This window comes from Mytilus galloprovincialis, chromosome 3, assembly GCF_965363235.1.
Source record: "Mytilus galloprovincialis chromosome 3, xbMytGall1.hap1.1, whole genome shotgun sequence".
Lineage (NCBI taxonomy): Eukaryota > Metazoa > Mollusca > Bivalvia > Mytilida > Mytilidae > Mytilus > Mytilus galloprovincialis.
The window spans coordinates 48,801,094-48,817,878 of NC_134840.1; the positions used below are offsets into that span (position 1 = coordinate 48,801,094).

General features: G+C 32.5%; 1 protein-coding gene and 1 long non-coding RNA gene across 2 annotated transcripts; one reads left to right on the plus strand and one right to left on the minus strand.

The window, feature by feature from the left end:
* Positions 1-600: 600 nt before the first annotated feature.
* LOC143068188 (sulfotransferase 1B1-like) lies at positions 601-14,849 on the minus strand. The gene is made up of 6 exons (XM_076242049.1): positions 14,805-14,849; positions 14,315-14,489; positions 13,357-13,677; positions 7,209-7,312; positions 3,291-3,462; positions 601-899 (listed from the first exon to the last, which is right to left on the minus strand). Exons 2-6 carry the CDS (start codon positions 14,487-14,489, stop codon positions 787-789), a joined length of 885 nt encoding a protein of 294 aa, XP_076098164.1. The 5' UTR covers positions 14,805-14,849; the 3' UTR covers positions 601-786.
* Positions 9,963-10,907, plus strand: LOC143068191 (uncharacterized). The gene is made up of 2 exons (XR_012976133.1): positions 9,963-10,103; positions 10,601-10,907. It is a non-coding gene; the product is annotated as an uncharacterized LOC143068191 (long non-coding RNA).
* Positions 14,850-16,785: the final 1,936 nt, after the last annotated feature.

The following is a 16,785-nucleotide window of genomic DNA, read 5'->3' on the forward strand; positions in this document are numbered from 1 at the left end:
GGGAATAATAAAAAGAAAGCCATTTGAAGCAAAATTTGTCAGACATTATCATGATTATCTTGATTAATTAAGAGGTACATTTGCAAGATCAGAAAATTAGGCTCCAAAGCCTTCTCTTCCTTTAAGGTAATGTTTATCCATATTGATTTGAAAGAGGGGGAAAGATACCAGAGGGACATTCAAACTCATAAATCTAAAATAAACAGACAAAAAATAGTACACAAAACACAACAAATCTAAAATAAACACAAACAATAGTACACGAGACACAACATATAAAACTAAAGACTAAGCAACAAGAACCCCACAAAAACTAGGGGTGATCTCAGGTGCTACGGAAGAGTAAGCAACTCCTGCTCCACATGTGGCACCCTTCTTATTGCTCATGTCAGTACTAAATATAAATATAAAAGTAACATGTGATATGATTGCCAATGAGATCACTTTTAACAAGAGACCAAATGATGCAGAAGAATGTAACTGTATACCTGTTTAACTTTAGATATAACATATTAAATCGAAATTAATCGATACCCTTTTATGGAAATTTCCTCTATTCATGTAACATTAACTACAAAATGAAATGCATGGACTCAAGTCTGAAAGATGATACTTGACTTTATTTTATTGCCTGAAATCTTTGACGAGTTTATTTTGATTATTTGTCATGCATGTTCCAACAGTCTTTTTGTAATGTTTCATATAGTCGAACAATATGTGTATAAAAGTATACAACAGAAGCAACTGCTTGGTTTATACACTGCTTAGTCCTACATTTTTTATCATTCATATTGTGAATTTAATGTCCAAATTTAAATCAGCTATTTTTTCCTGAAACAATTTATCGAACTTCTCATTCTGTGCTACTGTAAAAACCTTCTTCCATCCACCCACTTTACCTGCAATATAAACATATTTGATTATATCTATTCTTGTTAAATGATATTAATATTTAAAATATAATTAAAAAGATATACATTTGTATGTATAAAGGTCAATTGGACAGCAACAAAAAAGCACAATAAAACAAAACAAAAACATTTAAAAATTGACATAGGATTTTTAGTAAAAGTCAAGCCTTAGAGTCAATATCATTTGTCAAATTTGAATTTTCTCGAAGTCTAGATGGTGATTTAAAACAGTGCCTACCACAGCTCCAAGTCAATGTCACAATACCCATTTTTAGTTTAAATATGAATATTTATTCTAGAGTTATCTTTTGTTGATCAGTCAATATCACTTGACAATATTTGTTCACAACTCGGACCAAATAAAACAACATCTTTACAATCTTTGTTATTTATCTATGATTGATTTATTGTTGGTTGTTTAGCATTATATATCTTTTATATGTTCTAATTCACCTGTGGTAGTCATATCATATTTATACCCTTTCATGCAATATATGAAAAGTTGGGGGTATAATGTTTTACCTCTGTCTTTCAGTCTATCCATCCTTCCATCTGTCAGTCTTTCCGTCCGTCCCATAAATATTTTTTGTAGCATCTTTCTCAGGAACTACATCATAAGGATTTCTGACATTTGGTTTCAGGGTTTATATAAATCAGTATGCCCTGTGATGCTTTTTCATATTCTTCACTCAACATCTTTCTGTTTACTGAACTTGTATCATTTGCCACATGATAGCCAAGTTGAAAATTTTTGTCACATTTTTCTTAGGAACTACATTACAAGGATTTTTGAATTGCTTTTAAGGTTTATATAACTGTCCTTACAATGCTGGGTCTTCCAAGTGCTCTACAAAACCTCTTTCTAAATTATTAACATCTATTTTATCAGCAATCAAAGACGGGCTTCAAAGTTATTGTGAAACTGCCTATTCTAGAGGGGGCGTGAATCAGATGTGGATACTTAAAAATTCCAAAGATCTTTTAGAGTACATACAATCTAACTCTCTTTCATCTTGTAACAGTATTAAAACATTTGCCTTTTTTACTCTGTACACTAGTATTCCACATTTCAAACTAAAAGACAAATTGAAAGAGTTGGTATTGCTTTGCTTCGTAAAAAAGATTGGCCAACGTAGATACAAGTATCTTGTCTTAGGGAGGGATAAATCCTACTTTGTAAAGGGTCACTCTGATTCGACCAAAAAATTCTCTGAAACTGATATTATCAAGATGCTTGATTTCTTGATTGACAACATATTTGTTACGTTCGGAGGACGTGTTTTTCAACAGACTGTCGGCATTCCAATGGGAACAAACTGTGCCCCTCTACTTGCCGACTTGTTTCTTTATTATTATGAGGCTGACTTCATGCAATAACTTCTTAGGAAGAAAGATAAGAAGTTAGCAATATCCTTTAACTCTACTTTTCGCTATATAGATGATGTTCTTTCACTAAATAATTCAAAATTTGGTGACTATGTGGAACGCATCTATCCAATCGAGCTAGAGATAAAGGATACTACAGATACAGTTAAGTCGGCCTCATATCTTGACTTACATCTAGAAATTGACAATGACGGTCGGTTGAAAACAAAACTTTACGACAAAAGAGATGATTTCAGCTTTCCAATTGTGAACTTTCAATTTCTAAGTAGCAACATCCCAGCAGCACCTGCATACGAGGTATATATCTCCCAATTAATACGATATTCCAGTGCTTGCATTTCCTATCATGATTTTCTTGATAGAGGGTTGCTGCTCACAAGGAAGCTATTGAACCAAGAGTTCCAAATGGTTAAGTTGAAATCATCCCTTCGTAAATTTTACGGACGCCATCACGAGTTGGTTGACCGTTATGGAATAACCGTTTCACAAATGATATCGGATATGTTCCTTACGTCGTAACTACAATCCCCTTCCCTTTCATGAATGTGACCTACCGAATTAGACTATTTACCGGATTTGTTATCACATAAGCAACACGACGGGTGCCGCATGTGCAGCAGGATCTGCTTACCCTTCCGGAGCACCTGATATCACCCCTAATTTTTTGGTGGGGTTCGTGTTGTTTATTTTTTAGTTTTCTATGTTGTGTCGTGTGTGCTGTTGTTTGTTTGTCTTTTTCATTTTTAGCCATGGCGTTGTCAGTTTGTTTTAGATTTATGAGTTTGACTGTCCCTTTGGTATCTTTCGTCCCTCTTTCAGCTACACTGTGTGATGCATTTTCAGGTTCATCACTCAACAACTTCCTATTTACCGAAATATATGGGTGTGGGTTTCATCAGTGCCAGAGCCGTAGCTCACACTGTCACTTGTTGAATTGTAATTATTTTATTGTTAATTTAATTTAATTATGAATGTTTCAAGATAATGATTTACCTTCTCTATAGATTCCAATACCGGTAGTGTTTTCTTTCCAATGACTTTTATCATAAAATTTATCCTTTTGCATCGATTCAAATTGACACTTGTCCTGGATATCCTTTAATAAATTTTCATTATAGGGTTTCTCTAGAAATTTTGCTAATTTTCTAATTTCTTCGATGCCATTCTGAAAAAAAGGTATGTGTTAAAAAGACTGAAAGAATTATTTTATGCACCACTTGCAATTAGATTAAGTTTATGAAATTAAAACATAAGAATAAGCAAACACTCACACACAAATCTCAATCTTAAAAGCACTTCAGCCAATATAAGAGAGTAAGTAGATATAGGAAGGTGTGAATGCCAATGAGACAACTCTCAATCCAAGTAACAATTTATAAAAGTAAGCCATTATAGCTCAAGGTACGGTCTTCAACACGGATCATAGGCTCACACAGAACAGCAAGCTATGAAGGACCCCAAAAATAACTAGTGTAAAACCATTCAAACGAGAAAACCAACAGTCTAATCCATATAAAAAACGAGAAATACTTATGAACCACATAAACAGACGACAACCACTGAAGATCACTGAACATCAGATTCCTGTGTGTTTGCCAAGTTATGTGTTAATATGTAACTTTGGTTATTATTCTATGGACTTGAAATTAAAAAAAAAGGATGAAAGTGAACAAACAAACGGAAGTTTTTAACGATCATGACTATACAGCCCTTGGACGATAGGTTCATGAAAGTGAATGAACGAATCTAGTTAAAACCAACAACATGTAAAACATCATACTACTGTGTCCAGTGTGAAGCTTGGTCAGGGGTTGTCCCTAATGGAATTTTGGGTTATGGTATATCTTTGATTTTTTTCTGTAACTTTTTTTAAAAACTCCAGTGGTGATCAGTGGTTGTGTTGACTCAAAGTGATTTGAAGCATGACCTATTAAATACTCATAAAGTTTACTAACATGTATTAAGCATGCAGAACCTTCAAATAAGTTGGAGATAGATATTGTATATGCAGGTGTTACCGCACTATTGCTACTTAAAGATCGAAAATATGAAAGGCTTAATCACAAGTTTGGTTTCTTCTTCTTAAAGTAGACGGTTCTTAGCAGAACCCTTATTGTTAAATTCTAGATGGCGAAGGTATGCAGTATTCAAAAACTGTATTTGTGATTTCTTTTTTTTTTATCTGGTTTAGCGAATGATGCTAAACATATATATATGTTCCAGACCATATGAGTATTTGGACCGTACGCGTACGGTCCGGACCGTATATGTATACTCGTACGGTCCGACCATACGCGTACGGTCGGACCGTATAAGTATACGCGTACGGTCCAGCTGATCATACGTTTTGGGATCATATGGGTTAAATTTAAACAAACATTTATCAAAATCTTTATTTTTAGTTAAACAAATTGTTATTATTACAAAATAGATGGCCGATGATAAAGTGAATAAGCGAACAATTGAAATTAAATATTTGCTTAATTGTATATCCGTGAATTTTATTTTGTTATTCTGGCCGAAGGTGACACTTGCTTCTATTAAGAACGTCGTATTTTTTACATTTACATGTTTTGATAATGCATGCTCCTTTGCGTATGCATTTCTTTTGTAAAGTTCATAAATATTCTAAAACAATTGTCCTCCACATTATGTTTACTTCCGATAACTTCAATTTCAATGAGCATACTGAGCTGCAATTAATGAATTACCGGCCTGCAAAATACAGAGAGATTAACAGATTAAATAAGCGTGATCTTTTTAAATAGTTAAAATATTAAGTTTTTATGTCAAATGCTGTTGAACTTTTTATATTAATTGGAGATATAAGTCATGTTGATCTGTTATATACATTTGTATCTAATAAGCTTGACCAACTTCTTAATATCAGTCAGACCGTACGCGTACGGTCCGACCGTATGCGTATTTTGAAAAAGTACGCATACGGTCCAGACCGTACGCGTACGGTCCAAATACTCATACGGTCTGGAACATATACATTACTTAATGGTTTAGTGAGTTGAAACAAACTTCATACAGATGTAAAAATTGCTGCAAGTTATGTTTATTAATTGACATCGATTCATTATATATCATTATTGGTCAATCAAAATTAAGTTAAGAGGGGGTTGGTGGGGGAGGGGTTAGTGAAAAATTATATGAATTAAGTTTTTTTTTATCCTACATTGAACTTTTGATGTCTAGTGAAATATCACAGGCACTTGTCTCAGAAAAAAAAATCCTATATACCTTAGTATAAGACAAATAACGGATACAAAACGGACACATAACGGACGAGTATTGTACAAAACGGACGCTTACCGGACACTTCATCCGTTGAACGTCCGTTCAAAGTTTTGAACATGCTCAATTTTTTCCATCGGTCCAGAAAATTCTTGGATCTTGCCCTTTTTTTCGGTTTTTAACTCCTAAACGATTAGACCCACAACCCTCCAATCAACTTTAAATTTACCCTTCACTATATTTGGTGTATTGAATAACTGTAAGGTTTTCATGTCCAACTGGCTGGTGTAATCTGACCTTGACCTCATTTTAATGGTTCAGTGGTCAACGTTAAGTTTTTGAGTTTTGTCTAAGGTCAGATGATACCTGCCAGTTGGACATGTACACATTACAACCAAACTGTCATACAAGTGAGAGGTTTAGCTAGATATAAAACCAGGTTCAATCCACTATTTTCTACAGAAGAAAATGCCTGTTCCATGTCAGGAATATGATAGTTTTAATCCATTAGTTTGATGTATTTTAACTTTTGATTTTGCCATTTGAAAAGGGATTTTCCGTTTTGAATTTTCCTCGTAGTTCAGTATTTTTGTGATTTTATTTCATACTCTATGCAATAGTTAAAAAATGAAATATTTTCTTGTGAAGACGGGGCGTGCGTCTGGCATATTAAATTATAAGTCTGGTGTCTTTTCATAGCTATTATTTGTGCATTTCTCTGTCCTGTATGTTCTCCCATTTATTTGTATTGTAGTCGTCATGTATATCTAATATTGCAATAAAAATAGGTTATACTCACCATTTGTTTTTAAAATGTTCTGTACCAAGTAAGGAAAAGGGCCATTGCTATTATAGTTCGTTCTTGTGTGTGTGTTGTATTTTAGTGTTGTGTCGTTGTTCTCCTCTTATCTTTGATGTGCTTCCCTCAGTTTTAATTTGTAACCCGGATTTTTTTTTCTCACAAACGATTTATGAATTTCGAATAACGGTATACTACTGTTGTCTTTATTTATGATGCACATGTAAGTTTCGCAGGTTTTATTTGACCGTGACCACATTTTCACGGTTCATTGCTCAGTAGTAAGTTTTTGTTATTTTTTATGTTTTCTTAAACTATAAGCAATAGGTCAACTATATTTGTTGTATCAAATGATTATAAGGTGTATATGTCTGGCAGGCAGATATCATCTAGCTGACCTTGACCTTTTCATTGGTTATTGTTCAATGTTTTGTTTTCATGGTTAAGTTAGTTTCTTAGACGATATAAGCATTAGGTCAACTACTAATATATTTAAAGCATATACTGATTTTAAGGTGTCTGGCATGATTCATTGGTCAAAGTTTATTTTTCTTGGTTAAGTCTATTTCGTAGAAACTATAATCAATAGGTCAACTTTATTTAGTGTATTGAATGATTGTAAGGTGTACATGTATTTCTATTTGGTTTATCTGACCTTGATCTCATTTTCTTGGATCATGTTAAGTTTATGTGATACTTGTAGTAAAGCTTTGAATTTAGGACTATCAACATAAAATGAATGGCTAGTAAAGAAGGCGATACATTTTAGCGTGTGCACTCTTGTTCGGAATATAAAGTTATCTGAATGCAGTGTTATTGTCGTATATTGTAGATCTTATAAAATGTGAATATGGTTACGTATACCATACCTGTTGCATATCTTCGTAATGAATAACATGTATCGGATAGTCCTTATGTTCCTGTATGGCTTTGTGCCAGTTTCGTACATTGTCAAACCAAGACATATAATCAACTGAAATATATTAATTGCTTGGTAAAAACTAAAGAAAATGGAAAATATAGATTCTTTGTATGGTGTTACTAGTGAATGTTGTCCTTGTTGGAATTTTAAATAGTAAATTGAGAGGGTAAAAAAAGGGATTTTAATATATGACATTGTATTTTTTGTATTTTTGTCTGTTATTTTTGCTTCTGAGTTTTGTTTCTATGCCATTTTGTTTTTCTTTGTTGACATATTTTGTGTTATAGTGATTAAGATTAAGAAACAATATTTACAGCTGTACCCCAATTTTTGACATTTTTACCTATAAAGTTTGTTTGTTTTGTTCACACATTGTCAATTTGATGGAATTTTATGCGACTGTCATACAAATGAGAGGATAAGCTAACTATAAACCCAGGTGCAATCAACTATTTTCTACAAAAGGAAATTCCTGTGCCAAGTCAGGAATATGAGGTTTTCCATTTGTTAGATGTGTTTGAGCTTTTGCTTTTGCCTTTTGGTAAAGGAATATTCATTTTAAATTTTCCATGATGTCGGTATTTGTGTAACTTTACATTTTCTGAAGTAATATTTATCTGGTATGCTCAAAGCAGAATGTTTTGAAAGTCCAATATACCAAAAGTGTCAGAGCTAACAAAACATATAGAATGTAATAAGTGTCAATGCAAACATTAAAAAAAAAGCGAAATTATTAAATACTATTGCGCTATTAACCATTAGATTGCTGCAATATGAGGGGAAAAAAAATAATACTGAAAACAATCCAAAATGTATTAATGTCTGGCGAGTACAAATGAACCTCAGTTGAATCTGAATTCATGAAATCCTAACTTGACCTTCTGCTGAAGATGGGTTATGAATGCCCTCAGTGTTTAGTTATAAGAATATCAACATTGAAAGTGAAACAAGCGACTCCCCATAAAAAAATATTTCTTTGAAAGATTAGGACCATAAGAAATCATTCATAAACCACGATTTACATTTTTCTAATCTATGACTTGAAATGAAACGGGCCTAGAAAATTGGTATTATACTTGTTTCACAGTCTATTTATAGTTATATTCTATGTTTATATTGGGTCGAATAACTATCGGTAGTCTTCGGAGGTAATCTAAATGGTTAACTAGATTGTGTCTAAAATATGGTCTCAAATATTAAATTATTAAGCCTGGTATCTTTGATAACTGTTTGTTACTTAAACAGTTATTTTTTTTATAAGAAGATTGTAAAGCATATTTACCTGACGTTATCAAGATATAGGTATTTAGTCGGATCTTTAAAACATGTACTTGTAATTTGTTTACAAACCGGTATTGATAAAAACAAACAAACAAATGTCGAAATGTTCAGGACTTAGTTAAATCTGCATTTGGGTCAGATGATGCAAGCATACGACTTTTATTGCGTCTTACACTTTGAGAATCAAATAATCTTGAATCACTTTATTAAGATATTGTGTAAAAATGTTAATTACGAGTTATGAAAGTCAAGTGGCTCGAGCATTTTTCAAAAAGAAGTTTTCAAAAAATTTCAAAGAAATATTTTTTACAGTGGGTTAGCTTCCATTAGTCTTCACAATCACATAGGTTAACAACTTTTGGTTATATTTATAATTTAGAATCTTCATTGAAGGTGGAGCACGAAGGCACAGTTAATTAATTATATTGATGTGCCATTTGTATGCAAGAGTGACATTCCTTTGTATTATGTGCCGATTCGAAAAAAAAGTTATTCGAGTATTGTCTCCCTTTAACAGGTTCATTATTTTATAATTAAGTATAGGTTTCTGATATAACTTTGAATAGTTACAAAATGTATCAATTCAATATATTTCAGTTTTTGTTATTGGTGTATCAAAAACATTGATGTACGAATATGATTTCATAAATTTGGAACGTTTAAAATGATTATATACCAATATAAAGAACCGTTCATCATTTTTGAAAATGACTATAAATGAATTGATTAACCAGAGTTATCTAAATTAAATATTAATCACAGAGGAGATAATGATAAAAAAATCCAAACAGAGAGGGTCTTGCAAGCAAGTTTTAATTGTAGCTTTATATCTAACGTTAAAACAATTTTCCACGAATGTTACTTTATACAAATATAAGGACTTTGTTAGCTAAATCTACAAATTTTATGATATTATGAATTTTATTACAATAGATTAATATGCTAGCAAGACATGTTATTATACCTCAGTATGTTTTTTCTTATATAAAAATTATGAAATAATTGTGCGATTTCCTTCCAATAAACGCGTTGTTCCTTTGCCTTTTGTAAACCTTTGGTGTGCATGTAACTTTTTTGGTGTCATAATTGTCACGATCCAGATGAATTTTATAGAGTAATTCACATATTTATTCAGTCAAACTTGTATATAGATAATGATTTGTGGAATTGTCGTAATGATCAGAGAATTGCACTTGCAGTCTTTGCGCAGGACGCCTTTTTTCACAGTTTATTTTATACATAGTTTTAACATACGCTTTTATGTATATACGTACGTTTGGCCTAAGTTTGGTTCGACTGTGTTTAAACGCACACTGATTAGGCTTAGCCTATTTACACACCTGTTGACTATTTTTAAACAGTGGTCAATCGAGTTCTTCGGACAGTTTGGCTATTTTTAAACAGTGGTCAGATGAGTTCTTTGGACACGTTGTCATTTTATTTCTGCTTGGGATTTTCGTGTGGAAGGATGCCACACTCGTTAGAGCATTTTCATATTTGATAGCTAAATTATACTTCAATGGTTCTACTGTCTAGTGGCGTGTAGTGCATCAATTCCGAGGTAAGTGGTTTATTCTTACATATATTATTACTTTTCTGTGTCTCACTTTTGTTTATCAAATTTCCGAAACTTTCAGACTTCTGCAGACAATTTTCCATTGTGTAAATTGTTCAATTTATAATGCTTTGTAAACGGATTTAAAGATATGAAAACCATGTTTTATATTCAGATATTTGCGGTTTTACTAGTGAACAAGACCAAGATTGTTAATTACGGGTACAAATTGAATGTACGTGATATTTATGTGTACAAGGTTCCGAATTTCCTTATGTACTTGAAACTATCATGCAAATTATGATATTTATTACAGTATGACACATTTTGCTGCATATAAAATGTATGTGCGTATTTATCTACGTAAATTAATAGAATATATATGTTCATTTTATGAACGTGAGATTATAGAGTTCATGTTTATGTTGCATGAACGTGCAGGTAAAATGCATATCTAAATTGATAATCGTACTAAAGAGTTTGTACAATTATATTATTGCTAGGTTCCAGCCTGCACCAGAGTAATACAATGCTGCGGTGTTAAGGAGTGGTCATATGGATTGAACGCAATCATACATAATTCATCAAACAACATATCTACATATTATAGTGGAACTGTGTTGCACGATACCATAACCGTCATAACGATACCATAACCGTCATAACGATACAAAGGGAAGTAATCTGGATAATATACAAACTACTGAAGCTGTTGAACTATTTATTTGGACTTTAATGTTTAGAATAATTTGATGTATTTTTTCTTCTTAACTGTTTTTTTTTTGTTTGTTTATTAAATAATTTATTTATTCTATTCATTGATTCTTTAGTCAATATTGTAAAATAGCACTGAAAGACTTATCCATCCGTCCGTCCGTGACAATAATTGATAATTCATATCCCTTATTTTCTTTCATTCTATTTCTATATATAGTCCCTACTATGTATTGGCTTCCGAAGCTACACAAAACACCTTACAAATATAGATTTATTTCGTCTTCAAGCCATTGTTCCACTACTAAATTGTCTATTCTTCTTACCAGTACACTTGGTACAATCAAAAACCTGATAATAAGTTTTGATTTTTCTACCCTGTATACCACATTGCCTCACATTCTCATTAAGAAAAAATTCACCCACCTAATTAAATGGGCATTTAAAAAGTCAGAATGTGAATATATATGTTCAAACTCTTTTAGGTCATTTTTTAGTAGCAATAAACAAAAAAACTATGTCAATTGGACATGCTTTGATACTATATATGCCCTTGAATTTTTACTAGATAACATTTTTGTTCGCTTTGAAGATTCCGTATATCGTCAGGTTATTGGATTTCCAATGGGGACTAACTGTGCACCACTTATTGCGGACCTGTTTTTTTTATTGCTACGTGTTACAATTTATGACAAAAACCAGCAAAGACCCATCGAAACAACATCTCATAAACAAATTTAATAATACTTTTAGATATTTGGATGACATTTTGACTCTCAATAATGACGACTTCAGTATGTATACTAAAGAAATTTATCCTGTTGAACTTACTTTAAATAACGCTAATACTAACAATGACCACTGCTCTTTCCTTGATCACCATCTTACGGTGTTTATATATCTCAACTTGTACGATTCGCTCGTGTATGTAACAATGTTTTAGATTTTAACGAGAGAAATTTATGTATTACTGAAAAATTATTACACCAGGGTTTTCGATATCACAAACTAGTCAAAACATTTACTAAATTCTATCATCGGTATAAGGACATCATTCGTAAATATAGCTCAACATGCAGACTTCTTATACGTTCAGGTATTTCACATCCATTTTTTTTATGGAAATATTCTTTATAAAGCACAAAAATGTCAGTATTCACCTCAGAAACTAACAAAACCTTTAAATAGACTTATCAAGAAGGGATATAGTTACGATATTGTTGTCAGGTCACTAAAGATTGCTTATTTTGGCGTAAATATTGATTCACTTATAGGGTCTTTGCATCGGAACTAAACACATTTATTAAAAAAACAGTTGTTGGCATGACACGGGTTATGTTCTTCTCATATATGTTATGATGGTATGATACTAAACCCCTAACGGGAAGGATTGTGTCTGATATTCATATGATGAAATCATAATCTTTCAATCAGTTTAATTGAAGTCTGGAGCTGGCATGTCAGTTAACTGCTAGTAGTCTGTTGTTATTTATGTATTATTGTCATTTTGTTTATTTTCTATGGTTACATCTTCTGACATCAGACTCGGACTTCTCTTGAATTGAATTTTAAATGTGCGTATTGTTATGCATTTACTTTTCTACATTGGCTAGAGGTATAGGGGGAGGGTTGAGATCTCATAAACATGTTTAACCCCGCCACATTTTTGCGCCTGTCCCAAGTCAGGAGCCTCTGGCCTTTGTTAGTCTTGTATTTTTTTAATTTTAGTTTCTTGTGTACAATTCGGAAATTAGTATGGCGTTTATCATCACTGAACTAGTATATATTTGTTTAGGGGCCAGCTGAAGGACGCCTCCGGGTGCGGGAATGTCTCGCTTCATTGAAGACCTGTTAGTGACCTTCTGCTGTTGTTTTTTCTATGGTCGGGTTGTTGTCTCTTTGACACATTCCCCATTTCCATTCTCAATTTTATAACAAAAGGACTCTTAAAATCAAGGAATCTGTTTAATTCTTTGAAACATAATATACATTTAGAATTTATTTTTCTAGTTTCTGCTGTGCATTAAAACTTTTGTGGATAAACAGCGTTGGCTGTACTTTTACTTCGATGTGGCGCTCATGACTCATGTGTTTGTGACTTGAAAAGAGGGACACAAGGAATTAATCTACCTTTACGACGTAATTAAAAAACAAATTTCATGGACTATTTGTAAATATTGAACTAGTAACATATTTGATTAGGGACCAGCGAAGGAGTCCTCTGGATGCGGGGGTTTTCGCTGCATTGAAGACCATTGGCTGTTGTCTGCTCTATGGTCGGGTTGTTGTCTCTTCGACACATATCCCATTTCCATTCTCAATTTTATAGATACTGAATGTACAAACATGTGGATGTGTTTGATTTTTTATATCGATTATTTTTATTGTTTCCTTTATTAGACTATTATCTTAAGAGTGAAAAACATACTTAGTTTAACCACATCCCTGATATTCTTTTTTTAATTATCTATTAGGGATAATTCCTGTATATAATAAAAACTTACTTATCTATTCGGGATAACTCCTGTATATAATGAAAACTTACTATTTCCCTCTAAAAATCTTTCTAAGAAGCCATCCCATGATCCGTCATAGTTATACATAAGCAGTCCATGATGATGGTGATAATATGAAACAGCAACATCTTTCGGATTTCTCATAGTATAAACTATCTTACATTTCCGCCTAAGGCAATCTGTCGGAAGCATGAGAAATTCGAGATGTGTATTCAGTATACGAGGAGACGGTAGAGAATCGAACGACTTTTTTGACATGCTTTCAATCATGCCTTTCATTTTAGTGTGTTCTATTAATTCTGCTTTCTGTGTAGACAGCATCTGGATAATTTCCCAAACCCAATGGGTTCCTGTTAATAAATACTATTATAAATAAAATAAAAACTAACAATAATCTTTTAAATTTGCGAAACAATCATTTGTTATATGTACATTGTAATGTAATTACCAATTTGTAAGGCTGAATTATTTTTCACAATTTGAATATTTATTTATTGATATATTCTTTGCTTTCATATTTTAGACTGTTCCTGATGAATCTAAATTACATTTAATCAAATGTTATTTTCATTTTAAAAACACTAGACAAATCACATTGTTAGAAACATAAAGATAAGGAGAATGTTAATTCACAAAAAGATCAAAAGACCCCTTGTGTTCCCAATGTGAACAAAAAATTCGAACTTAATCTTCTTCCAATTTACTCTGGAAATCTGTCAGCCTAAAGACAATTTTTATTTTGTGTTATATGGACAAATATAATTAACAAACATGATATTCATCTGTACCTCTTTGATAAAATTAAACATGTATGAGATTTTGTAATTCATTTTGCATTATTCCTCATATCATCATCATTTTTTTTAAATGCTGCTTCTTATTTTTACCTTATTATGTCACTGCTGTTTGAAGACTTTGGTCTGACTTCTAAAATCATAAACACATGAACAAAACAATCTTTGCTTTACAAATCGACCATTTTATTACCTGATTTCGGATAATTACAAAGCAATATATCATCATCTCTAGCTTGATAATGATCTTTCATTGACCGGATGTCATCTTCCTGACTTGGAAATTTGAAATCGGGTAAATAGAATCCATCAACATCTAAAACTTTGATACATTTCCCTTCTGAATCTAGTAGATCCTTCTGTGGCATCTGAAATATATAAAATATCTAAGATTAAATATTAATAATCCAAAACAAATATATAGGTAACCGTATTAATCGTTGGAACAAATGCATTTTTATTTTACAATCTCTACAAAAGCATCATTGAAGAGACATACAATTGTCAAAATTTAGGGAAGGGTTGAGCGCTAACAATCATGTTTAACCCCGCCACATTCTGTAGGTGTCTGTCCAAAGTTAGGAGTCTATAGCATAGTGATTACCGTTAACTTTGTTTATTTCTGTCAAATATGTTTTTGTAACGGTTTTTCCTCTCATAAAGTATGCCGTTAGTTTTTATACTTGAATTGTTTCACAGTTTTCATCTCTGTGTCTCTTATGGCTGACTTTACGGTATTGGTTTTCTTATTGATGATAGCCTTTTATCGCTTACTTCCACTTCATTTCAACTCTGGTGGATAGTTGTCTTTTTAGAAATCAGACCACAACTCCTTATTTTTTATTCTAAAAGTTTTTTTTTATGTACACCGGAAAATATCATTATTTACCTATAATACAGTTAAGTTCATCTGAATAAATTTGGCAATATATGATGGCAGAGATAGGACAATGTATAACAATATATGTTATTATATATCTATGTATGTGATATGGTGCATGCATAATTAATTTGTCAAACATTGTATATGTATTAGACTCAGATCGACGTCCGGTCTCTAATCGACGTCCGTTCCTCAAACCGACGTCAAAATCTGACGTAATATTCTCAAATCGACGTCCAATATTTTGATACTCTAATAGACGTCGTCCAATATGAAGTCATGTATTGCCTAAACGACGTCAGCTTGTTTTTAGTCTTCTCTAATAATATATTATATGGATAAATAATAAAAAGCTGATATAGGTTCAGTTCAATTTTATATTTTGTAAACAAAACAGACGTAGATTAGAGAAGCTAAAAATTGAAGAGGGACGAAAGATACCAGAGAGACAGTCAAACTCAAAGATCGAAAATAAACTGACAACGATATGGCCAAAAATAAAAAGACAAACAGACAAACAATAGTACATAAGACACAACATAGAAAACTAAAGACTAAGCAACACGAACCTCACCAAAAACTGGAGTGATACCAAGTGCTCCGGAAGGGTAAGCAGATCCTGCTCCACATGTGGCACCCGTCGTGTTGCTTATGTTATTACAAATCTGGTAAATAGTCTTATTCGGTAGGTCTCATTCATGAAAAGGGAAGGGTATTGAAGTTATGACATAAGGAACATATGCGATAACATCTGTGAAACGGTTATTCTGTAACGGTCAACCGACTCGTGATGTCGTCCGTAAAAGCTAACGTCGATTAGAGAAGCCAAAAATTGGACGTCGATTAGATAGGCATAAAATTGGTCGGCGATTTGAGGATATGTTATTGTGACGTCAGAATTGAACGTCAATTGGGTGAACGCACCTCGATTAGAGACGGGATTTCGATCTGAGTACTACATACAGATATTAAAAGATGTGGTATGAGTGCTAATGAGACAACTCTCCATCTTAGTCACAATTCTTATTCTGTTCTTATAATAATGTATATCCACTTTTCTTTGGAAAGACTTATTGATTTTGTTCAGATTATTATTTTGTTCTTTTTCCGACAGTGTTTTGTGGTTTCGTAAGATGTCGCTTATATTTTTTGCATATGATGTGAAACAGTTATTGCAACTTTGAAACTTTGAACCCCCCTTTTTTTGGACGCTCAATACATTTGAATGGGGACATATAGTTGGACCCCCCCCTTTTTGCCCCTTTTTAAAATGACTGGATCCGCCCCTGAGTTCTAGGTTTCTTACCTTGAAATTGAGGTCTAGGTCATATTCAATTTTGACGTTCTAGATTTTGACCTTTCTTTAACTTCATATGTATACATGATAAAGCTATAGGACTTTTGCATTGGGTTGCTAGCCATATGTCCTTGAAAAACATGGAATCAGTGTCAAGTAAACTACAACATAATACTGAAAGCACTGTAAAACCAGGTTCAATCTACCATTTTCTACATTTGAAAATGCCTGTACCAAGTCAGGAATATGACAGTTGTTGTCCATTTGTTTTTATGAGTTTTGTCATGTGATTAGGGACTTTCCGATTGAATTTTCCTCGGAGTTCAGTATTTTTGTGATTTTACTTTTTTTTTCACGCCGGCGGAAGTAATACATAATCTCCCTTTATTATTATTATTACTATAGATAAATGTTTGAACACGATGGGATAATCTTTCTATCATTTCACGCTATAATCTCATCTATTTAATATTATTGTAGAATA

Excerpts from the sequence above, each read along its gene's own strand:
- LOC143068188 (XM_076242049.1), bottom strand. The coding sequence starts at position 14,489 with ATGCCACAGAAGGATCTACTAGATTCAGAAGGGAAATGTATCAAAGTT. Across the intron at positions 7,313-13,356 it reads AAGATTTTTAGAGGGAAATA|TTGATTATATGTCTTGGTTT; the intron begins GTAAGTTTTCAT and ends AATATATTTCAG. Across the intron at positions 900-3,290 it reads TATTGGAATCTATAGAGAAG|GTAAAGTGGGTGGATGGAAG; the intron begins GTAAATCATTAT and ends TTTATATTGCAG.